The sequence below is a fragment of the Lissotriton helveticus genome, chromosome 5_1 (assembly GCF_964261635.1).
Source record: "Lissotriton helveticus chromosome 5_1, aLisHel1.1, whole genome shotgun sequence".
NCBI lineage: Eukaryota > Metazoa > Chordata > Amphibia > Caudata > Salamandridae > Lissotriton > Lissotriton helveticus.
This window is the reverse complement of record NC_136065.1, coordinates 308,453,088-308,480,443: the sequence shown is the minus strand read 5'-3', so window position 1 is coordinate 308,480,443 and position 27,356 is coordinate 308,453,088. Positions and strand designations below refer to the sequence as shown.

Below are 27,356 nucleotides of genomic sequence, written 5' to 3'. Positions count from 1 at the left end.
AGAAAGTGGCAACTACGTGTTTCGGTATACTATGGGGGCTCAAACCTCTGGTTTTTTTTTAGATCCATCCATCAGGCAGGTGATCGTCCAGGCCTCCCTTCTGTCGAGACTGTGCGTTAAGTCAGCTCGATCTACCTGGGGGCAAATAAGACAGAGTATGAGACTGCAGAGGGTCCAAAATGCAGCTGCCGGAACTCTCCTTGGCCTTCCTAGAATCTGCTCCACCACCAGTGCTATTCGTCAGCTACACTGGCTGCCAGTGGCCAGACGAATGAAGGTTAAGTCCCTCTGTATTGCTTTCAGGATCTTGAATTGTTCCGATCTTGGCAAACTTGCTTTCATCATACACCACCACCTGCCAACTCTGTTCGATAGGCCATCACCTGGCGGTTGTTCCCCGGGTAAGGTGGGTATGTGCTGGTGGGCGCTCTTTTCGTACACTGGCAGCTAAACTCTGAAACTTACTCCCTATACACACTTGGTGCATTGATAATTACTTGGCGTTTCGTAAGGCTATCAGGACTCTCCTTATCCCATCACTATAGACCTCCTTCTGCAGTTCACTTTCCTCCTGTCTGCCATTTGCGCTTCTGTAAGGCTATCAGACTCCCCTCTTTCCATTACTACAGGGCCCCCTTCTGCAGTCTGTTGCCCTTCTGTTGCTATTAGCGCTGGGAAGCCCCTTTGCTGGGGCAGCCGTGTGCTCTATAAAACTACTTAACTTTCAGAAGTAGGAATAGAAACCATATTACTAGAAGATATTTGTTAATTACATTTTCACATGAATAAATATATATCTGTATATTTTCTCATGTAAACATCTGCAGAGCAAGTACAAATTCATTTGTTAAAAACTTTCTTATTTCTCTAACGAAAAATATTTTCTCCCATCAAGAATCTACTTTCCTTAAACCCAACTTTTTTTCCCACTCTGGAAAAGGTTTTACCCCTGCCCTCTCAGGAGTACATTATCAAACTTTTCCAGTTTGGGAAGATATTAGCGAGAAGATGGTGAATAACCTTAAACACATAAGCCTGTGGTTGTGCACAAACTCACTGGGCTTTGCAGCTCTGGAACTACGATACCTAAATCACCAGCACAATTAATCACACTGAAAATGGGGTTATTCTTCCTTGAGAAAGTTACATGTAAAATGACTACTGCCTGAGGCGGAACCGAGATGGGAAAGCCACATTGGTATGACTGCAATAAACAGATTTAAAATAAAAACGATGAAAATAAACAAAACACTGTAAAAAAAATAATAGCTTAACCGCGAAAAGGTTAAAAAGCATATAGCAGGAGAAAGTTCCTTGCTCTGATTTGGCACAGCACTCCCTCGATGATACCAAGTTCATCATGTGCATATTAACTCGACTCACCTGAGGGCGGCAGCGTGATAGGTGTCAACATAATCCGAGATGAAGAGCTCTCGGTTCCTAATGACAGGGTCGGTTATCACAAGCTCACGGCCAGAATCTGAGAGAAAGGAGAGCAACAATTAGGGATGCTGAATTCTGCACATGCTTACATTTATTACTGTGCATGTGCACTGCTGACTATACCATGTTTTCAGGAATGTACACATCACTTGTCTGGGACTCCAGACTTCTAGTGCTTAGTGGAGGCAAATCCTCATATAAGGGGAAGATTATAGCCTACGACTGCATACTGCTGTAAGCAGGGTAGCACATTCTGTCTGTGTAGTTAGTCTACAAATCGTCAAAGATTTGACGTCTTGTATGGTGTCCGATCTCTTTGGTGTTTTGGACCCCTCTCTTTTTATATTTGAGTTAGTCTACAAATGGAATATTTACATATACGTAGTTATCTCCATGTAAATCTGAGGCAGTTTTTAATTAATTCGGATACGAAAAACTATCAAGACAAAGCACATGGCCAAATATTACATTTTGTTATCCACACATCCATAATATTGTTTCCATTTAAAAAGCACTTGCTTACTTTGCAGCGCATTACTTCAGCATGCAACATGACACTAAAGAGTATGACAGCAGTCCAACAGCAAACTTACCATTCTCATTATGTCGGTCCTGAACCAAATGCTGGTACACAGAGTCTGGGACTTCTGATTGGCGGTAGTACCATTTTACATTCATTAACAGATGGTCCCGTTTGCTCTGTAAGACAAAAAAGAAATCAAGTGAAAATTGTGTTCCAACATCCAAAGAATTTAAAAATGAAGAACAAGCAAAGATCTCACAAGAGCACACCACCGAGCGCGAAGGATCGGATGGATGGAAATAGGATTTCACTTGAATAAATACATCTTGCTCCCTAAGCGCGCAGCTCTGGATACACTGGACGCATTACAAAGTTGTGGAAGCTCACACCGTACAAACAGTCAAGGTAATGAAGTGGGCAACATTCAAGGGCTCTTGCATGTGTTCATCTCGGAACAGCAACGTAATTAAATGCCGACCAAGTATACAAAACAGACTGCGCTTATGCAACTAAAGTAGAAAACAAAATCTCTATCTCCCCTCTAACCCGTTTTAGAATCCCCCATCACAAAATAATACAGGATGAGTTTCCCTTCTGATTGTCATCAAGAATGGAATACCTAAAGGGCAACACTATGCATCCCCTTCCATTTCTAATAAAAATACATAATTTTTTTAATGCACCAACTATGAAACAACCTTACAAAACTAAACAAAATTAAATGGACACTAATTCATTAGGATTCATAACCCTCCAAATCAGTTGGACGTTTGATATTAAGTCCTTATTTGCTTCTGTGGGTGACTTCATTGTAGGAATCAACCATATTACTGTTTCCATCCACAATACAATCGTAACACCCAACATGCGTATTATTTTCTACATCTTCACATAACTATGAAAAAAATGACTGGACTCTTTATCTACATGCTCTTCCCTTCCAACTCTTCTCCCATTTTTGCAGTCTTGCAATTCTACTTATATGCCAAATATCACTTAATTTAAATGAATTTCGAAACTTCCCAAACTTCTAAAGGTTTAGAAAGGAATATGCTACTTACCAGTATGCATCTGTTCTTGGCATGTAGGTCTGCTGACATTCATATCTTGTGCATTCATTGCCGCCTAGTGTTGGGTCCGGATGATTGTATTTTGTTGTCCTGAAAGAGTCTTCGAAGTATCACGAGATAGGTGACTCCTCCCCTGGACTACAGTGCGCATGGGCATCTTCTCCATCCTCAGATTGTTTTTCGCCTTTGTGGCAAAGATGGAGTACAGTAAGTAAGAGATGAACATGCAAAAGAGAATCCTGCAGCTGCAACAGGCACCGGGGAGGAGGGTGTGCGATATGAATGTCAGCAGCCCTACATGCCAAGAACAGATGCATACTGGTAAGTAGCATATTCCGTTCGAGGCATGTGGGCTGCTGAATTCATATCTTGTGCATAGACTGTATAGCAGTATCTCCTCTAGCGGTGGTCATCTGTACCAGCTGCAGCAGTCTGAAAAGGAGTTTTAATGACAGCCTGGCCTACCGCAGCTTGCTGCTTTGATTTCACGCCTACACAATAGTGTTTAGTAAAAGTGTGTATGGTAGACCATGTAGCTGCCCTACATATGTCTTCAAGGGGAATATTCCCTAGGAAAGCCATGGATGCCCCCATTTTACGCGTAGTGTGCGCTTTTGGGGGAACTGTTAGAGTGCGTTTAGCTTTTAGATAACATATTTGGATGCATTTAACTATCCATCTGGCTATTCCTGATTTTGAGATGGGATTACCTTTATGTTGTGATGAAAAAGCAACAAACAGTTGCTTTGTTTTCCAAAATGATTTAGTCCTGTCCACATAATATAGAAGAGCTCTCCTTACATCTAATGTGTGTAGGGCTCTTTCAGCCACTGACTGTGCGTTTTGAAAGAAAACTGGCAATTCTATGGATTGGTTGATATGGAAAGTGGATATGACTTTTGGCATGAACTTAGGGTTAGTTCGAAGTACTACCTTATTTGCATGTATTTGCATAAAAGGTTCTTGGATGGTTAGTGCCTGTAGCTCACTTACTCGCCTGAGGGAGGTAATGGCAATTAGAAATGCCACCTTCCATGTTAGAAATTGTAATTCACATGAGTGGAGTGGTTCAAAAGGAGGTCCCATAAGTCTGGTAAGTACTATATTTAAGTTCGACTGGTGAAGGTGGGTGCTTTGGAGGGATTATCCTTTTAAGACCTTCCATAAAAGCTTTGATTTGTGGCACCCTAAACAGAGACAGGTGGTATCTGTTCTGGAGATATGCTGCTATAGCAGCAAGATGTAGTCTTAAAGAAGAGTATGCTAGATTGCATCTTTGAAGGTGCAAGAGGTAACAGATAATGTTTTGGATGGAATCATCTAATGGATTGATTTGGTTATTGTTGCAGTAAATTACAAATCGTTTCCATTTAGCTGCATAGCATGCTCTAGTAGTTGACCGTCTTGCCTCCTTGATAATGTTCATGCAATCAGGAGGTAAGTTAAGGTATCCGAACTCTAAGACCTCAGGAGCCAGATCGCTAGGGTCATCTGATTTGGATCTGGGTGCCTGATTTCTCCATTGTTCGGAGTTAAAAGACGGGGCGTTGAGGCGCAGTCTTTGGTGGGGAACTACTGAGAGTTCCAGGAACGTTGTGTACCATGGTTGTCTCGCCCATGTGCGAGCAACCAGGATCATTGTGAGTGACTGCTGACGTAGTTTGCGTGCCACTAGCGGAATCAGTGGAGCTGGTGGAAAAGCGTACGCAAATCTGCCTGATCAGTTCATCCATATCGCATTGCCCTGTGACTGCAAATGTGGGAACCTGGCGGCAAAGTACTGGCATTTTGAGTTTTCGTTTGTGGCAAACAGATCCATCTCTGGCTGCCCCCATTTTTGGAAGAATGGTTGTAGAACTTGAGGGTGAATCTCCCATTCATGTAGCTGTTGACTGTGTCTGCTTTGCAGATCCGCTACTTGATTGTCTTTTCCTGGCAGGTGTTCTGCTAGGAGAAAAATGTTTTCGGGGAATTGCCCACTTCCATATGTTCTGTGCTAAGTGCAACAGATGTGGAGAGTGTGTCCCTCCTTGTTTCTGAATATAGTACATGGCTGCCATGTTGTCCGTACGGATCAACACAGCCTTGTTGCACAGGTACTTTTGGAATGCTTTTAGTGCCAGAAATATTGCTAGCAACTCTAGTTGGTTTATATGCAGTCTCCTTTGTTTGATTGTCCAGAGCCCTTGGACTGTGTATTGTAGTAAATGGGCTCCCCAACCTGTCAGTGATGCGTCCGCTGTTAGTACTACTTGTGGAACCGGCTCCTGGAACAGTCGCCCCTTGGAAAGGTTTTGTGGGTTCCACCACTGCAGAGAGTTGTAAGCGCGACTGTCCACCAACAATAGGCCTTTTAATTGTCCCTGAGCTTGGTTCCACTGCCGTGCCAGGCATTTCTGTAGTGGACGCATTTGAAGTCGGTCATGGGGGACAATGAATATACAGGAGGCCATCATGCCTATGAGTTGCATGAATACTCGAGCTGGCAAAGAGTGTTGTGGCTGAAATTTCTGAATGAGAGTCTAGATGTTGGCTATCCTTGATTGATTTGCATATGCCTTTGCTAGAGAGGTATTTATTGTAGCCCCCAGATATTGTTGTATGTGGGAGGGTTGTAGAGGTGATTTGGGGTAGTTCATGGAAAAACCCAGGCTGTGTAGCAGCTGGAGTGTTTGAGACGTATGGCTTGCACACTGCTGGTACGAGTTTGCCTTTATGAACCAATCGTCCAGGTATGGAAACACGTGCATGTGTTGCCGTCTGAGGTGTGCAGCTACTACCGCTAAACATTTTGTGAACACTCTTGGGGCTGTGGTTACCCCGAAGGGAAGAACCTTGAACTGATAATGTTGACCTTCTATTGTGAACCTGAGGTATTTCCTGTGAGCTGGATGTATAGGTATGTGAAAATATGCGTCCTAGAGGTCTAATTTTGCTAGGAAGTCGCCTTGCTGGAGTAATGGGAGTACTTGTTGCAGAGTGATCATATGGAAGTGCTCTGAGAGTATGTATTGATTTAGAGGCCTGAGGTCTAATATTGGTCTGAGGGACCCGTCCTTTTTGGGAATAAGGAAGTATAGTGAGTATACTCCTGTTCCTTGGTGTTGAAAAGGGACTGGTTCTATGGCTCCCTTGTCTAGCACGGATTTGACCTCTTGCTGTAGCAGGGTGATGTGTTCTTTGGACATAGGACGTTGTCTGGGTGGTATGTTGGGTGGAGTAGAAGCGAGTTCCAGGCAATAACCATACTGGATAATTTTTCTCACCCACCTGTCTGTCTGTGGTAATTGCATTCCAGACTGGTAGGAACTGTTTGACTCTGCCTCCGACTTTTGTTAAATGGTCTGGAGGGAGTGTGATGAAGTCACTGTTTGGTGGCAGTGGAGGCTCTGGTGTTATTGCCGCCACGTCCTCTGCCCTTGTTATTATTGCCCCTGTAACCTCCCCTGTCGGAGCCCTTATTGAAGGAGCTTTGAGTGTTGCTTTTGTATGCAGCGGAAGTCTGTGAAGTGTTGCCTCTTGCGGCGCCTCTGTAGGAGGACCGACAAAAGGAACCTCTATGTTGTTGAAACTGCAGCGCGCCCATAGATTTTGCAGTTTCAGTATCGGTCTTCATTTTGTCTAAAAAGGTATCTACTGCAGGACCAAACAGGAAGTCTTGATTAACTGGTTGGTTAAGGATGGGGGATTGCACCTCGTTCTTAAAACCAGAGATGCGTAGCCACGCATGTCTGCGTAGTAACACACTAGTGTTAACTGACCTGGCTGCTGTGTCGGCTGTGTCTAGTGCACATTTAATGGAAGCATTAGTTGTAAATTTGCCTTCCTGTACGAGGTCGCTAGCTTGAGCTTTGAAAGGTTCTGGCAGGTGTTGCAGTAAACTTTCAAGCTGGTCATAGTGCGCTCTATCGTAGTGAGCTAGGAGAGCCTGTGTGTTTGCGATCCTCCATGAATTAGCAGCTTGTGAGGCCACTTTTGCCTGAGGCCTCCAATATTTTAGACTCTTTGTCAGGAGGTGGAGCGTCTCCCGTTGTTAGCGAGTTGGCTCTTTTGCGAGCGTTTGCTACTAACAGTGAGTCTAGAGGCAATTGGGATTTAATGCAAGTAGGGTCTGTAGGGGCCGCCTTATATTTTTACTCAACCCTGGAACTGAGCACCCGTGCCCTGGCTGGATCCTTGAACATGTCTGGCGCGTGTTTTAGTACCCCTTTTAGCATAGGAAGTGTCCTGACATTTTCTTGGTGGTTGGAAAAGTGTCAAATAGAAAAGCTTCTTCTATTGGGTCAGTGTGTATGTCGACCTTGTAGTATTTTGCTGCCCTATCTAGCTGTTGGTTAAACACAATGGTGTCGTCAGTAGGCGACGGCTTAGTAGGGTATGCGGAGGTGTCAGGGATGGGTTGTGTGTCATATGGATCATTTTGATCATCCCATGTGTCATCCTGAGCCTGTGGATCCTCTGGGTCATTAAAATGAACCTGAGGATCTTCCCCCATGTTATCCTCATCATTGTATTCTGAGTGTGTAGGAGAGTAGGGCACAAAAGGCATATTAGGATAGAAAGGAGGAGGAGTAAAAGGCCTAGAGGGAGATGTACCGAAGTCCTTTTTCTTTGGTGGTACAGGGCAAGTAGTGTCCCTGTCCAATAGTCTCTTTTCCCGGTAATAGATGGTAACTTTGCCGGTTGCAGGGTTTATGTACAGTTTTGATTGTTCCTCTGATTCTGGATCAGGATGGAAGAGTTCCTCTTCCACTGTCCGTGGCTTTGGCGCCGATGTTTTTGGCTTACTGACTTGCTTGTGACCTTTTGGCTCGAGGGCCTTTGGTTCTGGAGTCTTTTTCGGCTCGACTGTCGGTTTGGGGTCGGTAACCTTCTTTGGTTCAACGTCTTTTATTGGTTTGGCAGTCTTTTTTGGTTCGGCGACTATTTGGGTCGACGACCTTTTTCGGGTCGATCCTCTTTTTGTGCTAGACGCCTTTTTTAGGGTCAGTGTCTTTGGTCGAGTGGATGCCTTTTTCGGTTCGACTGGCTTTGGTTTATTTGCACTCTTTAGGATCGGGTGCTGTTTTCGGATCGATGGCCTGTTTGGGTTCGAGGCTTTTCTTTGGCTCGAAAGCTTTTGACTCGATAACCTTTTTGGGGTAGTCGACCTTTTTTGGTTCGACCCCCTTCTTCGGCTCGACGCCCTTTGGCTGGTCGACCTTTTGTTCGACGACCTTTGGCTCGACGGCCTTCTTCGGTTCAACGACTATTGGCTCAACGGCCTTTTTTGGGTCGTCGACTTACGGTTCGACAACCCTTTTGGGTTCGACGACCTTCTTGGGGGGAACGTTACTTGGTCCTGGGCTCTCGGAAGGCTTTGATTTGGTCTTCTGAGCCAAGCCGGAGAGCGGGGCTTCTGAAGGGGTTTTTCGATCTCGGCTAAGGCCTTTAGGCGATGCATTGGCCGGAGCCTTTGGTTTCGGGATAAGCGGCGTTGGGGGCTGTGTACTCACGATTCTCGGCGGTGACGCTCTCAGGTCCAAGTCCGGCGCTTCTGGGAGGTCGCGTTCATCAAAGATGTTCTCCGGTTCCGACCACTGCATCTCTTGCCTAGCAGCCTGTCGAATCCGGACGGTCTTCTTCTAACGGAATTGGGCACACGCTGGGCAATTTTGTTCGTTGTGCTCTGGTGATAAGCACTTGTTGCATACTGCATGCTTGTCAGTGTGCGGGAATTTGGAGTGGCATTGTGGGCACCTTTTGAACGGGCTCCTTTCCATCGACAGCAGACCCACGTGGCGTTGAAAAGGCCCAACGGCCCGCGTCGACGACCGGATCAAGATGGAAAGGTTGGTCGATTCAAGAAGTACTGAACGAGAACAATACCGTCGAAGTCGAAGGCCTTGCCCATGCGCACTGTAGTCCAGGGGAGGGGTCACCTATCTAGTGATACTTCCAAGACTCTTCCAGGACAACAAAGTGCAATCATCGGGACCAAACACTAGGCGGCGATCTATGCACAAGTTATGAATTCAGTAGCCCACATGCCTCGAACACACACTTCCATTTTCCAACCTTACCACGTTTATACCCCGAACAAACTCACCTCTTTGTAACTGAACAATGTTGGTACCTGCCTTCCATTGAAACGTTTCTGTACAATCACTGTGCCAGTATAATAGTTTGTCTGACAATTTCAGCTGACCACTTGACCCGTTTAGATTAATTCATTCAACTCATAGTATCTTTGGAGAAGGGAACCCTTCCTCTCATAATAGTAAATGGGCTAAAACTAGTGAGTTCAGGCGTTGTACGATGCATCTAAACCATCCTTTTCAATTTCACTTCCATTTGCTTTTCTTAACCTTTTGAAAAACACCTTTGCTTACCCTAATAAACCTTTATTCTTCCTCATTACCATCAGAATGATTATCAGACATGCATTTGTGTTCTACTCCATTACGCATCAAAAATGTTTCAACTTCTTGAGATTTAAATTGTGCTACATTATTGGTTATCACTTTCTTAGGTAAACCTCTCTCTGGAAAACTTAATCAGGAAATTTCACATCTAGCATTTTCTACAATGGTTACCACCAGCCACTCAAAAATATAGTTCATGCCTATCAAAATGTACTTCTCTCCATCCACATCACTAATAGGAACCATAAAGTCCTCACCAACCACCTCCCTATGCCATCTTAGGGCATTTAATGGGACAGAAAAGTGGTTTTAAAGTCACTTGAAACTTGTCTGTACCTTTAACTGTGAACTCTTTAACAACTCTTTCAACTTCTACATCTATTTCGGGTCACCGATACCTTTCCTTGACCTTCCTTTTATTTTTCACAATTCCCAAATATACCTTATGGCACATGCCAATAACTCTCCGTCTAAGAATCCCTGGGGGAACAACTTACTCATCTCACCAAATTCAAACCTTGAAGATCAAGTTCATCAGTGTACTTCCCAAAAACTCCCGAGTTCCTTACTCATCATTCTCTTTTTAGGCTAACCATCAATAACATAACATACAGCTTGCTTAAGAATTTCATTTTTTTCACATGCTAATTTCCATTCTTCTTGTTTCATGTCATCTAAACCTTCAGTGTCTGCCCACACTACTTAATTATTCCCAATTATGCTTAGGTACTTCATTCAAGGGTAAATGCACCCTGCTAACACAGCCTAAACTTTATTTTTATCGCCTGGAACATACGGAATTCTGTATTGAAAATCCAGGAGTCTCATAGATAAATGGACAATTCTTACGGTAGCAATCAGCCACCCATCCCTAGTCAATAACCCATCCCAAGAGGTTTATGATTACACCTAATTAAAACCTCCAAACTCCATACAAAATTCCTGAAACGTTATAAACCCTAAACTGTCAATGTTTTTTTCAATCACAAATTAACATTCTTCCACAGGAGATAGTGCCCTCAGAAGTAAAGCCACAGGCAGTTCCTGTCATTCCTAATACATTTGTGATGAAACAACTCCAATATCTTTACAATTAGCTTCAATGGTTGTGATACATTTACACTCTGGATTAAATCCATGTAATGCATTAAAAGAGTAAAAAAAAAAAAATTTCAAAGAGTACATATCTTATTGCATTTATTCACAACAAATAAATTTGATTTTGTTTTTCATCATTTGTCTCAAGCTATAAAAAAATTAGAAACATTTCTTATAAAGCTGGCGTAGAATTCAATGATCTCCTTAAAAAAATCATCTTTACTAGCCGGTATAGGTGCATCCTTGATTGTTTTAAGCAAATCTTTTTTTGGTCTTATCCCATCCACGTCTTGGTTTAGTTCCGTGAACAAAATAAGATCCTAGAAAAAATATAGTACTTTTGAAGTTTTAAACAGTTGGTACATCACATTTTGGCACACCATGGGAAGCAGATGCTAACCCAAACGGCATCCGTACATACCTGAAACAACACTTGTGTCATAAATGCAATAAGATTTTTACCTTTAGGATGTAAACATACCTGATGGTGTGCACAAGACAGATCAATTGATGAAAACTCACTTAATCTCTTTAGTTGTGGCTAACATTTCTTAATGTTAGGTCATGAAAAACTTTTGATAACAATGCTCATTTAGAAGCTTCAAGTCCACACAATCCTATTTTCCCATTAGCCCGGCAGGCCACGACTAATGGGGCAATCCACTCTGACACACCCACGGGTTCTATTACACAAGCTTCCAATAACTTTTGAATTTCTTATACCACTTCCTCTCACAGGCCATGTTACATTTCTCATTTTATGCGCCTTTGGCTTAGCATTCTTTTTCAATATTATCTTGTGTGTGAAACCCTTTAAAGCTTTAAGATTTCATGAAAATACCATAGGGAATCTCTCTCATAAATCTTTACTGGAGGAATCAGTACTATTCCCTACAACTAATACAAGAGCTGGGTTTTCTGGGTCCACAATTATATTGAGTGCTCTATTGTCAATCCAACTTAAGACTGAGGCTCTGCAACAAACAGTTTGCCCACAACTCTATTTTTGAACTCAAAACTAACAGCCCTATACCCAATCATCGGATTATGTTCACCAGTGAAAATTTCAGGTGAAACATCCAACTTTAATAACTGCGTACCAAGTGCTCCTAAAAAAATACTACTCGAATACGTTCTTGTCAACAATCACATATGGAGAACCAGAGTGAGCTACAATCAACATTTGTACTCCATCTTGTTTTATTTCACAAACGGGCTTGCTTCTGTAACGTGGCACGAGATTGACCACAACTCTGGTTCTACCCTCTACCAGATTTATTCCTCCAACACAATCCTTGTTAATCTTATCCTAAGCATCATCTAAGGAGTTTGACTCAGTATCAGAATCTGTTTCCTTTCACTATTTTAACTATGGCACCCCACGTTTTGATTTCCTACACACACTTGCAAAATGCCTTCTGGTGCCACATGCTCAACACCTCTGATAAATTGCATGACAACTTCTGAGAAATGCCAGATGGTCTCAACTTCCACATTTGTATGTGTATCTAGCTTTCTAGTGCGCATTAGACCAAATGGCATCAAATCACGAAGAATGGTACAGAACCACATGGATAGTGACAACCTAAAGCAAGTAAAGGCCCTCTATAATACCACCCCGACTGAAGCCTAATCCGCAAAAATCCACGTTTTAACTTGCTTCTGAAACAGGTGCAAACTTGGGCTCCTGATATGTTCAGGAAGGGACTGCCACAGCCTGGCAGCCGCCACTGAAAGCATGTCCCTGTCCCCCCCTCCCCCAACACACACAAACACCTGGCTTTCGTACATCACAGAACCACTACCTTATAATGTCCAGCTATCTCAACGGTTTCACAGGAACTACCATAGCACAGAAACTGCTCTCATCGCAGCAACTGACGACCTCTGGAGCATTATGGACAATGGAGAAACTGCAGCACCCATACTACTCGACCTCTCTGCATCATTTAACACAGTCTCCCACAGCACCCTGATCACAAGATTCCACAACTCCCAAATGCATGGTACTGCCCTGAGCTGGCTAGCCTCTTTCCTCTCCGACCAGACCCAGCCAATCACGATCCTGCACAAGACTTCCGAACCCAAGAATCTCATCAGTGGAGTCCCTCAAGGATCATTACTGAGCCCTACTCTCTTCAAAGTCTACGTGGCACCACTCGTCCACGTCATAATATCCCACGAAATTAGCATTGTAATTACATAGACGACACCCAGCTCATTCTCTCCTTCACAGACAAACACCACACCACCAGGACTAACTTCAACACCTGCCCGCAATTAGCTAACTGGATGAAACAGAAAAGCCTAAAGCTCAGCACAGAGAAAAACTGAAGTCCTAATCTTCGGCAATAAGAGCTCTCCATGGGACTCCTCCTGTTGGCCAACAGACCTGGGACCCATGCCCTCCCCCACCGACCACACCAAAAACCTTGGTATCATCATCATCATTGACAAACTCACAATGGCCAAACAAGGGAACTCTGTCACCTTCTCCTACTTCTTCATCCTACGTATGCTCCAAAAAATATTCCACTGGCTCCTCATCGACCTAAGACGCATGATCACCCAGGCCCTCATACCCAGCAGACTCCAGGACTAAGGTAACGCACTCTACACTGGCATCACAAATAAAACTCTTCCACAAATTCCTGAACACTCAGAATGCTGCTGCCAGACTCATTCGCAACATCTACCGCAACACACATCACGCCCCACCTCAGGGAGCTACCCTGGCTACCAATCCAGAAGTGTTGCCAATTCGAACTGCTCACTCACGCATACAAAGCTCTGCATAACATTGGCCCTGCCTACATCAACCACCGCCTCAACCTCCACCAACCAACTGCGCTCAGCCTCACTCGCACACATACCACACATGCGCAGAAGCAACTCAGGAAGAGGTTCCTTCTCCTACATCACCGCCAAATCCTGGAACAACTTTCCATACTACATCAGGACTTCTCCATCCCTTCCTGAATTCCCAAGAAACTGAAGACCTGGCAGTCGACTAGGAGCTGGATCGGTCTATGAACCTACTCCAGCACCTGGACACCCTTTGTGTGATAAGCGCGCTCTACAAATCCTCATAACATAACTTTAGGCACTACTTCTTTAGAAGATGTTTTATTACTCTTCAAAGCTACTCTTGCACACCTATTAGATACCTCTGCCTTCCTTTCAATCTTAACTTCTGCTCATAGAGTCCCTGTTTGCCTATTGTCTTTCTTGAACATACTCATTCACATGCATTATGATATGTTCGCTAATAAATTCATCATGCAGTTGACCAAATGTACAAGTTATTGACAATTGTTTTTAGTGAGGAGACCTATTCATCGATGGTTTCTGACTTGCCTTGTTGCCTAGTTAAACTGGCCTATGGCAATGCAAACAGAAGGCAAATAGTAGTCGTCCAAATCTGCAATTGCATTTTTTACAACATCAGTTTCTGTAGGTGGTCTAGGTTTCTTGCCTATTCTGTTGCACACTGAGACCTTGAGGACCAAAGGAATACAATAAAATCTTTATCGCTTGTGTTAGTTTTTCAGCTTCAATTGTATTCATATAATTTAGAAAGTATTATTTCGACTCATGCCACTTCTCAGGGAGAAGTCAATAATCGTTGAGGAGGTGGCTATGTAAAAGTTTTGGGAGGGAAACGTTTAAAAATAAAAATTTCAGAATAAACCTCTGTTTACTTAACTAATTTCACAAGATGGCCACCACTATAGCCAATTAGGGTATTGAGGGTGAAACCCAATTAAAAATGGTTGAGTAGATAGTGTCACATTCGTCGATGCGCTGACAAGTAAATGTTAAGGTACAACCAATCCAAAATGGCCATCAATCAGTCAGAAATGTGTCCGTGGGGCAATGTTACCTCAATAAAAGCATCCCACGAGTTCACAAAGCGTCACAAGAGAGATCTCATGCCATTATATTGAGGTATCACCAATCCAAAATGGCTGGTAATCCAGGTTAGAGGCATATTTGCATGGCGATGTTACCTCAATACAATCGTAAAAGTGATTCATTTTGCCTGCGAGTTTCAGTTTTAATTCATGTTTATTTGGACCATTGGTCCTTATACATTACATATATTTGTTAAAATACATCTAAAAGTACACATCCATAAATACGCTTTAACACATCTTAAAACTCATACAAATTATGAAACCCTCCATTAGCTAAATCAGGGTAAATTATTTTACTAAAACTCATTTAAAAAGGATAAGAAGAAGTGCCTTCACTCCTTGCATAGATTTCCCAATAGCAACGGCAATTTTTAAATGGCTCATTTCAGTGACCAAAATTACAGCCTGGGCCCTAGTTTTAATCTCATATTTCTTAAATATCGGTCTTAAAAACATAATTCGAATATCAAGAAACTTCTGGCCATCTATTAAAATATGTAACAAATCACATAAGGTGCCCAAAGTGCAAAAACATCTTCCAGTCTTATCAATCATTGCGCTTTTTACCACATTATTTACATAACAAGTGTTCACCCAAATTCTTACCCTTAAAACCTCTCTTCGTAAATGACAATCGGGTAACCTATCAACGTAGGGAAAGCATTGTTCATTTTTCCATGCAGCAGTCATAAAGTTCACAGATTTTATTTGCAAGCAGTCTTGGTCCTGTTCCTTCGATATTTCTTTCCCCAATGTCCTAAGTACCTTCTTATCAATACTAAATCATGTAAGTAATGGGGCACAATTTAACCTTCATCATACAACACAGCTTCTTCATAATGGCTCTAGTCTCTCTTGCCCATTTTAATTCGCTGTTCTGAATTTCGTTTTTACACCATTGTGATATTTTGGTGTGCTCACCTACTCCTAGGCGTTGCAGAAACGAAGTAGGGCCATGCCGGCTAATATGCCCCATGAGGTCAGTCCTAATTCAAGTCTTACGGCCTGGACCATTGCCGACAAAGGGAGTGTGAATAGGTTTTTTTAATTTCTGCCTTCCTCGACATCCCAACCCTCTTTGCCGCTCAAGTATAACAGTTCAGCGCCATTCAGAAATTGAGGGGGTACCATGGCTGAATAAGCTTTAAGCACTGGTCTATCTGACATCGCGCCATAGGCTTTATTAAGCAATTTCAGTCCACTAATCGATTCTGATGTTCTTAGTTTTAACGCATCTAGGTGGATATGCCATTTCAAACTGCTTTCCAGCCATAATCCCAAATACCTATATTCTGTGACCGTTTCTACTTTCTCTGACCCCAACCACCATGTGAACCCAGCTTTCCTCCGGCCAAAGCTCAAGGATTTAGTCTTGTCCATATTAACCACAAGTTTTTTCTGGGAGCAGTAATTATTAAATATATTTAGTTTCCGTTGCAGGCCAATTTCGGTCTGATCCATGATCACCAGATCGTCCGCATAGAGCAAACATGCAATATGCTTACCATCTTGTTTCGAGCTTGCCCCGTTGACTTTCCCCAAGACCAACGGCAAATCTGCTAAGAACAGAGAAAACAGCAGGGGGGCCAATACGCATCCCTGCCGCAACCTATTTCCAATCTCATCTTCCCAGATAAACTTCCATCTATATCTAAAATTATCTTTACCCAGTTCTTTGTATGGAGCATTTGAATCAGACTTAGCAAATCTTTTGGGATACCATATCTAATTAGGGCCTCCCACACCAGCTCCCGATCCACCAGATCGAAGGCTGCGCGGAAGTCACAAAACAACAGAATACACTTCCCCACTGTTCAATCGACTTCCGCGCTATGGGCCAGAGAGCAAAGCAATGGTCAATTGTGGAATGGCCAGCTTTAAACCCCCCTGTCTTGGGGGTATAATCTGATTTTCCTCCGCCCAGTCTTTAAGTAATCCCAAAATGGCTTTTGCAAAGACTTTTTCCCCTATATCTAGGAGATTTATTAACCTATAGTTCTTCATTAGTTTTAGATCTGCCTTCTTATGAATTGGTCTTATAATTGCATCCCTCCAACTTTTTGGTACAAATCCGGTTTCCAAGATCACTTGGAACATCTTTGCGAAAAACTCTGCCCACCATTCTGGTCTAGTTTTTATTATCACTGCTGGAAGATTATCTGGGCCTGCGGCACAAGTAAGGTTCAAACTTGCTATAATTTTCTTTATACAACTAGTAGTAAAACATTCTTTTATGTCAACCCTCACCCGTGACCAAACTGGCATCCTAGCCTCTTCTTGTTTTGGCCATTTCCCATATATTTCTCCCAGGTAACTCACCCAGTCATCTTCAGGGACCATACAGTCTAGGGACCCTCATTTTCTACCAGCACTTTCTTGGACTAATTTCCAAAATCCTTTTAGATCTCTGGTTTCAATTACCTCCAACATATTTGTCTGGCAGTTATCTTTACAAGTTCTTTTTTGTTCCTAATCAATGTTTTATATCTTAACCTTAGTAACTTTAGGGACTGAGATAATTCCACATTAAACCTAACCATTAGTCTTCTCTCCTTCTGCCTGATCTGTGCCTTAGCTACCCAGCATTCATCGTCGAACCAGGCATGCATATTTTTATTGACTCTATGGCTTCCCTTCCAGGCCCTGACTTCCTTGATTTAAATATGATCTTTAAGGTATCCAACAATTTACTTATGGTGGATTCAAACCAGATATTTCCATTTCTAGATTGGATTTCTTCCACAGGGATAGCCTGCTGGGTTTGCTTTGTAAATGTAAATGTAGTGGTACTTGTATAGCGCACAAATCACCCATGAGGCATCTCGGCGCTTGTACGAATACCGCTGAGGAACCCTTCCTGGCCTTTCCCTGTGAAGTGCCCACTCCTGGGCACTCCCAAGGTGAAGCCAGGCATCCTAGCGTTGTTAGGGCCGTTGTGGAGATTAAGCAAGCTGTTGCCCAGAGTTGCAGAGTGGGACCCATGATTAAAATAGGCACCGAGGCGAGAATTATCAGGTCCGAGGAAGTTGAGCCCAAGACCCGCCGAGGCAGGAATTGAACCCTGGTCCCGGGCTAGACCTCTGCATCAGGGTCTGCCGCTCTAACCAATGATGTTACAAACAACTGGGTTGTACCCATAAAGCCAAAGGGACCTGGGTGAGTGATCGTTGAGAACAAGGGGATCCCAGACTGAAGAGAGGAAATCAGTTTCAAGTATACAAGTTTTCAAAACAACTCGAATCAACAAATCAAGGAAGTGTAGTGTTTTTATTTCCACCACACTTGTATTGCCATTTTATGGTTATACGATATGTATCAAAGAGAAAAGCATTCCATATATTTCACAAATCAGTGTGCCCATATAAGAAAAAGGGAAGGGGAGTGCAAAGAACAGTTAGAGATAGTTGTGATTCACTATTCATTACCCAGGGGGTTTTCTTTGCTGCTTTAGAGTGTTGGGTGAATCCTTCTGTAACTAGGGTTGCTAGGGTATTGTCACACAGCCAAGTCTCCTGCAGGCACACAATATTGTTACTCTTAATACATTTATCAAAATTATCTTTAATCGATATTTTCTTGTAGCCATTTATATATTTATATGATTGATAGGCTGTGTGACAACCCATGCTCCTAGTCGATTTCACTCAGAAATCCCTCCTCTTCGTACTCCCTAGGTTCTGGGGATGCTAGGACGTTAAACCTGTTTCCAGCAAATATATCTGTTTCGTATCTTGCAGATTCGTTATCAGTTATGGTTATCGCAAGAACCTCCTTATTCCAACTTGAGTTGATTAACTTTATTTGCCGTAACCCTAGTCCAGCATGGTTCGTAAGGAAGTGCTGGCCCTGGATTTCGTCCCTTCTTACAAATCTAATTCCCTCCTTTTGCAGCTCATTTTTAGCCTTTTCCACCGCGGCTTTCACCAAGAAAGAATAAAAAAGGACGTTGGTCACTTCACCCCCTTTACTACTTGTAACAAACCCTACTTCTTTAAGGTCCTCTGTGCCAATGCTGACGAGGCTTACACATTTTGACAGGGAGAATTAAAGTTGTGATCGATTTAAAGGGTTTAATTTCCTAGCTTTTTTCCCGCCTTTACCCTGGCCGGTAGGTTCTATAAAGACCCATATCTCGAGGGTAGCTTCTTGCCTTATGCCATGGGGACCCTCCATTAATCCAACTTCCCGTCTCTTTGTTATGATGACTCCCTTATCTTTTTCCATAAGGGCTTTACTACAGCCAGGACTTCTAGGTCCCAATTGTGCAATTATCCTCTCTTCTATACCTTTTCCCGCCTTCCCTTTCGTTGTCAGTGCCAAATTGCTATTACTATTCTTTGGTCTTTCTAGCAGATTCCAGTATCCTTCTTGTTTAGCTAGGGGCTTTACCTTATTCTCCTTTGACCTTTAAGTCACTTCCCTCTTTTGGGCTTCTTGTTAATTTCTTCTCCTTTCCCTCATCTCACCTTCCTTACAGGTTGTCTTATAGGTTGCCTATTTCTAAGGGCGAGCTCCTCCCCCCTAGACCTCGGGAATCCCCTCATAATATCTCTTTTCTCCCCATTTCCTGACAATCATTGGCTGTCAAGGATATATATACAGTTGGTTCCTCTTTCTGTAAGTTGGGAGTCCTTAACGCAACTTCCTCTTCACTACCTCCCCCGTATTGGTCTTCACCAATCGGTCTAACTAATGCCGGCTGTGAGAAGTTGGCCTGGTATATGATGCTCACTAGTTCTAGTGATCACCTTGTACCATGCCAAGCAACCCTTATGGTGCAGGTTGTAAAGTCAACCTTATAGACAAGCTATCCTAGGGGTAGCATGGACTAAGCAGTCTTAGGCTAAACTCTGTAAAGGCATGTGAAGCAAGCTGTTTTACCATACACAATCCCTTGAATACCAAATGGAAGGACACCACACAGATATATATTGAAAATATATATAGATTTATTTCTACAAATAACCCTGATACTCTTTATGAGCACAGAAGCAAATGCGTTAAAACAAAACACAGTTTAAATACACAAAAGTTGCACAATTATGGATGAGCCCTAGGGGCCACCTAAACCATATACTAAAATAGTGGTATAAGAACCACTATGGGGAAAGTGAAGAGGCCTAGGGCCTGGGGAATCGCTGGAGCTGTTCGGGACTAGCAGTGAAGAAGTCTGGAAAGGCCCGCGGGACTCGGGTGCAGTGCGGAAAGTGCACGCTTTACCAATGCAATGTCAATGGTGCGTAAAAGTTACAAAGTTAGTTAAAAAGGAACCTTCCGAGTGACCTAGAAGGATGAAACTTTAGACACAGACACTAGAGGTGTGTACCAGTGTGGGAACACCGGCGGAGCTGAGTTACCTCACCCACAGGAAGCGGGTGCATAGGGTCGAAGTAGTGTCGGGTTTCGTCACGCAGGTCGATGTGCTTGGAGCTGAAGATGCTGCAGGCGACTCGATGTGAAGAGTTCCGGTGGATCCAAGGGTGGATCTGAAGAGGTGAAGACCTGAAAGCAGAGGGGACAATGTTCAAAGTCACTAGCCAGTGACTACCGTGGAACCAGAGTGGAACCAGGCGATGTCGGGTGCAAACAGGTGATGTCGTGTAGCTTCTCTCTGCAGCCACGTGGACACGAGGGGTCGAAGACGTCCAGGAGTCGGTCACGAGCTGTCCCACGCAGGCTTCTCGCTGTTGGCGGTGTCGGCAACTTGATTGGAGCAAACAGGCCTTGGCTAATGCAAGCCACGCAGGAATCGAAAAAGGCTTGTTACTCGGACCAGCAAGGTCAGAGCAGGTGCTCCTTTTTACAGGAGCGAAGGCAAGTCTGGAGCAACCAGACCCGCAGTGTAAGTTGAAGGTTTCGTCGCCAAGATGGCCGCTAGCCACGTGGCAAGTGGCCGGGATGGCGCGTCGAGTGGCACAGTGCAAAAGGGCCCCACGCAGATCGTGGAGATGCTGGGGGGCTGATCTTCGGTGCAAGGGCTGCTCGAGGTTGGGGCTTCTCAAACCCCAAAGCACAGCGTCGAGGGTGCCTCTGATGCTGCGCAATCAGCGTTTCGGGGGTCTTCCAAGAGGTCCGGTCCCACGTCTCTCGGTGCCTCCACGGGTCCCTTCTTTGCAGGGACTGTGGATCGAGCGGTGAGAAGTCTGGGAGTCTGGGTCTTGTCAGGCTCTGGGCTCGGGCTCCGGCGGGAGGCGGCGGCAAAGCAGACGTCGAGTTGCTGGTTGGTGCCTGTGTTCACAGGGTGGTCACTCCTTGGCCACAAGGGAGATTCTCTTCCGTCTTCTGTGCAGCAGAATGTCGAAGTCCAGTCTTCTTCTGTATTTCAAGTTGATTCAGGATGATCTGAAGTCTCAGGACACAGCTCCCACTCTTATTCGAATCTGGGGGGCCGGATCACCTACTAGGTCCCTCCTCTGGGTGGAACCAGGAAGGGGGGTGGTTACACCCCCTTTCCTTTGTCCAGTTTCGCGCCAGGACTGGGGCTGGAAAGCCCCAGCACCAGTTTGAACTGGCCTATGCACAGGGACACCTTGTGTGCCCCAGGCATGTCTGATTCTATTCAGCCCTGTCCTACCCAATACACAAAATCCTGTCTGGAGTGGTGCTAGCACCTCCCCAGGCAGGAAACCCTTTGTCCAAGCTGCCCTCGCTGGAAGGACTCCCAGCAGCAGGAGGTCAGACTTGTGTCTGTGGTGGCAGCATCCATTTGTGATGCTGAGGCTCTGTTTAACTTTAACCGGGGTTCAGGCTAGGTACATGTCGTGCCCCTCTAGAAGGGTGGAATGCTACCCCCGTCGCCAGAACTGGCGAGGGGGTAGTATTCCAACTCGTATGACACCTTACTCGACATGTTTTGATAAAGCCAAACCCAAGATAGCATTTAACCGCGAGGTTCATAATGCACTTAAGAGTATATGGTATGGCAATATCATGAAACAGCTAAAGGACATGGTTCCGAAAGCTGCAGACAGGCTCAGCTCATGCCAGAGTACCATCTCACATATTTCCAAGCACTCTGCCTCCAGGATTGATGAGGCCTTCCATAGGAGTGACTGATAGGAACATATGTGTCCATTTTAGGTTAGGTATAGGCATACTACACCTAAGTAAGGGGTGGTTACACCGACTTACCCCAGCTGAGTGATCAGCCAGTTGTGTCAAATATGGAGGCCAGGCCAGGGGTGGCACAATACATGCTGCAGCCCCTGGTAGGCCTTGGAAGCACCTATGCCCTGGGTACCTGGGTACACTGTTACAGGGGCCAATAAGGTGAACCAGTTCCAATTTCGTTATGCACCTAAAGTACATGGGTAACAATTTAGAGAGAGAACAGCAGGCTGTGGTTCTGATTAGCAGGCCCACAGCCACATTAAGTCATAAACCAGTGAAGCAAAAAGCAAAAATTTGGGGTGACCATAGGATAGCAGACCCTACTCTCCTACACAACCCCCCCCCAAAACGCAGGGACATTAGACTAACCTTGACCAGTTGTGTCTTCATGTTCTAAGTGGAAGTACCTGGAGAGACCATCTGCATTACCATGGTCAGTCCCTGGGCGGTGCTCCACTGTAAAGTCCATCCCCTGTAGGGAAATGGACCACCTGAGCAGTGTGGGGTTTTCACCCTTCATCTGATTAAGCCATAAGAGGGGCTTATGGTCGGTCTGAATCTTGAAGTGAGTGCCAAACAAGTATGGTCTCAACTTCTTCAGGGCCCACACCACAGCAAAGGCCTCCCTCTCAATGGCTGACCAACGTTTCTCTCTGGGGGTCAGCCTTCTGCTAATGAAAGCAATGGGCTGGTCTTGACCATCTACATTAAGTTGTGAAAGCACAGCTCCCACTCCCAACTCAGAAACATCTGTTTGGACAATAAACTCTCTTGAGTAGTCAGGACTCTTCAGGATAGGTGAAGAGCACATGGCCTTCTTCAGGTCATCAAATGCCTTTTGACAGTATTCTGTCCACTGAACCTTTTTGGGCATCTTCTTGGAAGTCAGATCATTAAGAGGAGTCACAATGGACCCATAGTTCTTAACAAACTTCCTGTAGTACCCAGTCAGGCCCAAGAAAGCTCTGACCTGAGTCTGGGTAGTTGGAGGAGTCCAGTCCTTTATGGTCTGAACCTTACTCTCCAGTGGTTGAACTTGGCCTCCACCCACAAGGTGGCCCAAGTACACAACCTTACTCTGCCGCTATCTGGCATTTGGTTGCCTTGATAGTGAGGCCTGCCTTTTGCAGAGCCTCTAGCACTTCCTTCAGGTGGACCAGGTGATCCTCCCAGGTGGAGCTAAAGACAGCAATATCGTCCAGATATGCTGCACAAAAGTCATCCAACCCAGTAAGGACTTGATTCACCAACCTTTGGAAGGTGGCAGGTGCATTTTTCAAACCAAAGGGCATCACCACAAACTGGTAATGCCCACTGGGGGTAGAAAATGCTGTCTTGGCCTTAGACTCCTCAGCTAACCTGATTTGCCAGTAGCCAGCTGCCAAGTCAAATGTGCTCAAATACTTGGCAGAAGCCAATTTGTCTATGAGCTCATCTGCCCTTGGAATTGGGTGTGCATCTGTCCTGGTGACAGCATTGAGTCCTCTGTAGTCCACACAGAACCTCATCTCTCTTTCCATCTTTGGTGTGAGGTTTGGGGACCAGAACCACTGGGCTAGCCCAGGGGCTCTCTGAAGGCTCAATGACACCTAACTCCAGCATCTTTTGCACCTCAGCCTTGATACAGTCTCTGACATGGTCAGGCTGCCTATAAATTTTGTTCTTTACAGGAAGACTATCACCAGTGTCCACCACATGGGTACACCAGTTAGTCTGACTGGGTGTCAGGGAGAACATATGTCGATATGACTGCAAAACCTGTCTACAGTCATGTTGCTGATGTTCAGTGAGGCTGCCATCTAAGGCCACACCATCAACTGAGCCATCCTCAGGATTCTTAGTCAGCAGGTCTGGGAGAGGGTCACTCTCTTCCTCCTGCCCCTCATCTGTAGCCATGAGCAAGCCCATGTCTCTCCTGTCAACATATGCTTTCAGCCTGTTAACATGGAGCACCCTGTGGGGGCTCCTGGGAGTTCCAAGGTCCACCAAGTAGGTAACCTCTCCCTTTTTCTCAATGATTGTATGGGGTCCAGACCATCTGTCTTGGAGTGCTGCTGGGGCCACTGGCTCCAACACCCATACCTTCTGTCCAGGCTGGTACTCAGTCAGGACAGCCTTTTGGTCATGCCAGGCTTTGTGTAAGGCCTGGCTAGCCTCAAGGTTTTTGGATGCCTTCTCCATATACTCAGCCATCCTGGAGCGGAGACCAAGTACATAGTCCACTATGTCTTGTTTGGGCTTTTTGAGAGGTAACTCCCATCCTTCCCTCACCAGACATAGGGGTCCTCTTACAGGATGTCCAAACAACAATTCAAAGGGGCTGAAGCCAACACATTTTTGTGGGACCTCTCTGTAAGCAAACAGAAGGCAGGGCAGAAGGATATCCCATCTTCGCCTGAGCTTCTCAGGTAATCATTTGATCATGCCCTTTAGGGTCTTGTTGAATCTCTCAACAAGCCCATTGCATTGTGGATGATAGGTAGTGGTGAACTTATAGTTAACACCACATTCCTTCCACATAGCTGTCAAGTATCCTGACATGAAGTTTGCACCTCTATCAGATACTACCTCCTTAGGAAACCCCACTCTGGAGAAAACTCCAAGTAAGGCCCTGGCCACAACAGGAGCTGTTGTGGTCCTAAGTGGAATTGCCTCTGGGTACCTGGTGGGATGGTCCACCACCACCAGTATGAATCTGTGCCCAGATGCTGTAGGGGGATCCATTGGTCCAACAATGCCAATCCCTACCCTTTCAAAGGGCACCCCCACCACAGGTAATGGTATTAGGGGGGCCTTTGTGGTACGACCTGCTTTGCCACTTGCTTGGCAGGTTACACAAGAGCGACAAAACTCCTTTGTATCTTCTGACATGTGAGGCCAGTGAAAGTGACAGACAAGTCTGTCCCATGTTTTGTTCTGGCCTAGGTGTCCTGCTAAGGGAATATTGTGTGCCAAGGTAAGAAGGAGCCCATCATCCCAATAAACCTTATGGGTACCTTGAGCATTCCCAGCAGCCTCAGCAGCAGCCTGCTGTCTGTGGGGTTCAAGAGAAGGACAGGATAACTGAGCCTGCCCCAAGTCTGCCCTAGAAGGCCCCCCTGTCCCCAGAAACTCAACCTGATCAGGTTCAAGCTCTATAGGGACAGTTCCTTCAGGGGTCTCAGAATCATCTTCCTGTGAAGGCTGATCCTCACTTGTAGGCATTTGGGAAGGCACAGCCTTTGCCCTCCTGTTCCTTGTCTTGAGAGGTACTTGGTCCATTGTTCCAGGATCTAAGACCTGAGGTTCAGAGAGGCACTTTTTGGCCTGTGACCTGGTCACAGCAAGGACATGTGATGATATCCCTAACATCTCTGCATGAGTCCTGTACTCAACTTCTGACCATAGAGAGCTCTCCAGGTCATTGCCCAACAAACATTCTACTGGGAGATCAGCACTAACCACAACTCTTTTTAGGCCAGTTACCCCTCCCCAGGAAAAGTTAACAATTGCCACACTATGTGTAGTAGTGACATTGCTGGCATTGGTCACCAGGTAATTATCACCTGGTATGTACTGTCCAGGGTCCACAAAGCTAGGCGTCACCATAGTGACACTGGCACATGTGTCCCTGTATGCTTGAGCCACTTTTTCATTAATTAAAGGTGTCTCTCTGTACTTGCCCAAATTATTCGGACTGACAGTAGGGGAAAAATCAATCTCCCCATCACAAATCAGAACAGCCTGTGTAGGGACTCTGACTAGGTCAGAATCTCCATCAGTTCCCAAGGTGATACCCACTACCCCCTTAGTCTGTGGACCAACACTGCCAACTGTACTAGTGGGTGCAGGTGCCTTAGGGGCTGCAGTGTTGGGGGCTCCACCCTTTTTACAATCACTTGTCCAGTGAGTGGTGTTTTTGCAAAAGCTACACCAGGGTTTTCTTTGACCTTCTTTCTTCTTCTTCTTGGAAGTTTGGGACCCACCCTCAGTATTAGTTTGGGGCCCTGTTGAAGACTTCTGGTCTTTAGCTTTCTGCTCCCCACCCTTCTGGTCTGTTTTCTTTTGGTCACCACCCTGGTTCTGGTTCTTTTGCTTAACTCTGGTTCTAACCCATTTGTCTGCCCTCTTTCCCAATTCTTGGGGAGAGGTTAGATCTGAGTCAACCAAATGTTGATGCAACTGCTGGTTCTGACAGTTATTTAAAATCTGTTCTCTCATAAGCAAATTGTACAATCCTTCATAGTCTGTAACCTTACTTCCCAGCAACCAGCCCTCCAGAGCCTTAGTGGCACATTCAACAAATTCAGACCAGTCCTGAGTCTGTGTCTTCTGGGTGTCTCTGAACATTAACCTGTACTGTTCAGTGGTTAAGCCTAACCCATCAATCAGAGCACTCTTCAGGACCAGGTAGGTTCTAGAATCCCCATCACTAACTGTGAGGAGTCTGTCTCGGCCTCTACCTTCAAAGGAGAGCCACAAGATTGCTGCCCACTGCTCCTGAGGGACCTGCTGTACTTTGCAAGCTCTCTCAAGTGCAGTCATCCACTTGTGGATATCATCCCCAACTTTGTAGGGGGGCACAATCTTACTCAGGTTTCTATTGTCATAGGACCTGTCTTTATCCTTAGGGATAGTGCTGCCACCAGTGGCTTCTAATCCACTCTCTCTAGGCTGCCTTGCTCTAGCAAGTTTCTCTTTGGCCAGGGCAACCTCTAACTCTTGCCTCTGAATCATAAGTTCAGCCTCTCTCATTTTGGCCTCATGTTCCCTTCTCTGAGGGCTAGTAAACTCCCTTTTGGAGTTACCATGAGAACCTCTAGAAACATGGGAAGTATTGGACTCACCTGAGTGATTCCTCCTCCTCCTATGCTCCTGGTTAAGTCCATTTGGGGGTCTGAATGGGTTGGACCCACCTTCAGTCCCAAATAAGCTTAGGTTAGCCTGGTTAAGCCTGCTGACTAACACCTGGCTATCTCCATCATCATCATCAGAGTCACTTTCTTCTACCTCTTCCCCCTCTTCTTCTTCCTCAGGCTGAGCATTCCCAGGGGTCTGGTCTTCCTCATCTATCTGGATGACAGGGGCAGGGGCATCAGGGTTATCATGTTCAGTGGGAGAGCCTCCATCTCCAGTCCCTGAGGGGCCTGGTTTGGAGTTCTTTAGAGCTTCAGACTGGTCTAATAGCTCTCTGAGGTGTCCTGCTGTAGGAGTAGGACCTGTTTTGATTCCTCTCATGGAACACAGTTGCCTCAGTTCCTTAAATGGAAAGATAGCAAATTTGGATGGTGCCCTTGGAGGGTCACTCTCAACAGAGGTGGTTCCAGTGGATCCCTCTGCTCCAGACATTGCTCTAGTGTGGTGGATGTGTTGCAATCTACCTACACTTGTGTTTTCCTACAAAACCTATCTAGTAGTTGTAGTCAGGGTGTGCTACTCCCTATCCTCTACCACAACTAAGTTCAGTAGAACTTAAGTATATCTAGTCTTGTTTTAGTGTACCTATCAGGTACCTGTATGATCTTTCAAATGATATTTTCAAAGATTGTAATGGTAAAACAACAGCAAGCTCAAATCCCAATCCGCTGCTCACCAATGTGAGAAGTTGGCCTGGTATATGATGCTCACTAGTTCTAGTGATCACCTTGTACCATGACAAGCAACCGTTATGGTGCAGGTTGTAAAGTCAACCTTATAGACAAGCTATCCTAGGGGTAGCATGGACTAAGCAGTCTTAGGCTAAACTCTATAAAGGCATGTGAAGCAAGCTGTGTTACCATACACAATCCCTTGAATACCAAATGAAAGGACA

The 27,356-nt window shown here is 45.0% G+C and overlaps 1 protein-coding gene across 18 annotated transcripts in view; it reads right to left on the bottom strand.

The window, feature by feature from the left end:
* The window catches only part of RERE (arginine-glutamic acid dipeptide repeats), a 1,170,479-nt gene that overhangs the window by 547,971 nt on the left and 595,152 nt on the right, over nucleotides 1-27,356 (bottom strand). For all 18 annotated transcript variants that reach the window (XM_078642320.1, XM_078642327.1, XM_078642330.1 and 15 more), the window contains 2 exons: nucleotides 2,037-2,142; nucleotides 1,384-1,480 (listed from right to left, as the gene is read on the bottom strand). In XM_078642320.1, coding sequence (XP_078498446.1) covers nucleotides 1,384-1,480; nucleotides 2,037-2,142 — 203 coding nt within the window. The remainder of the gene's footprint in view (nucleotides 1-1,383; nucleotides 1,481-2,036; nucleotides 2,143-27,356) is intronic.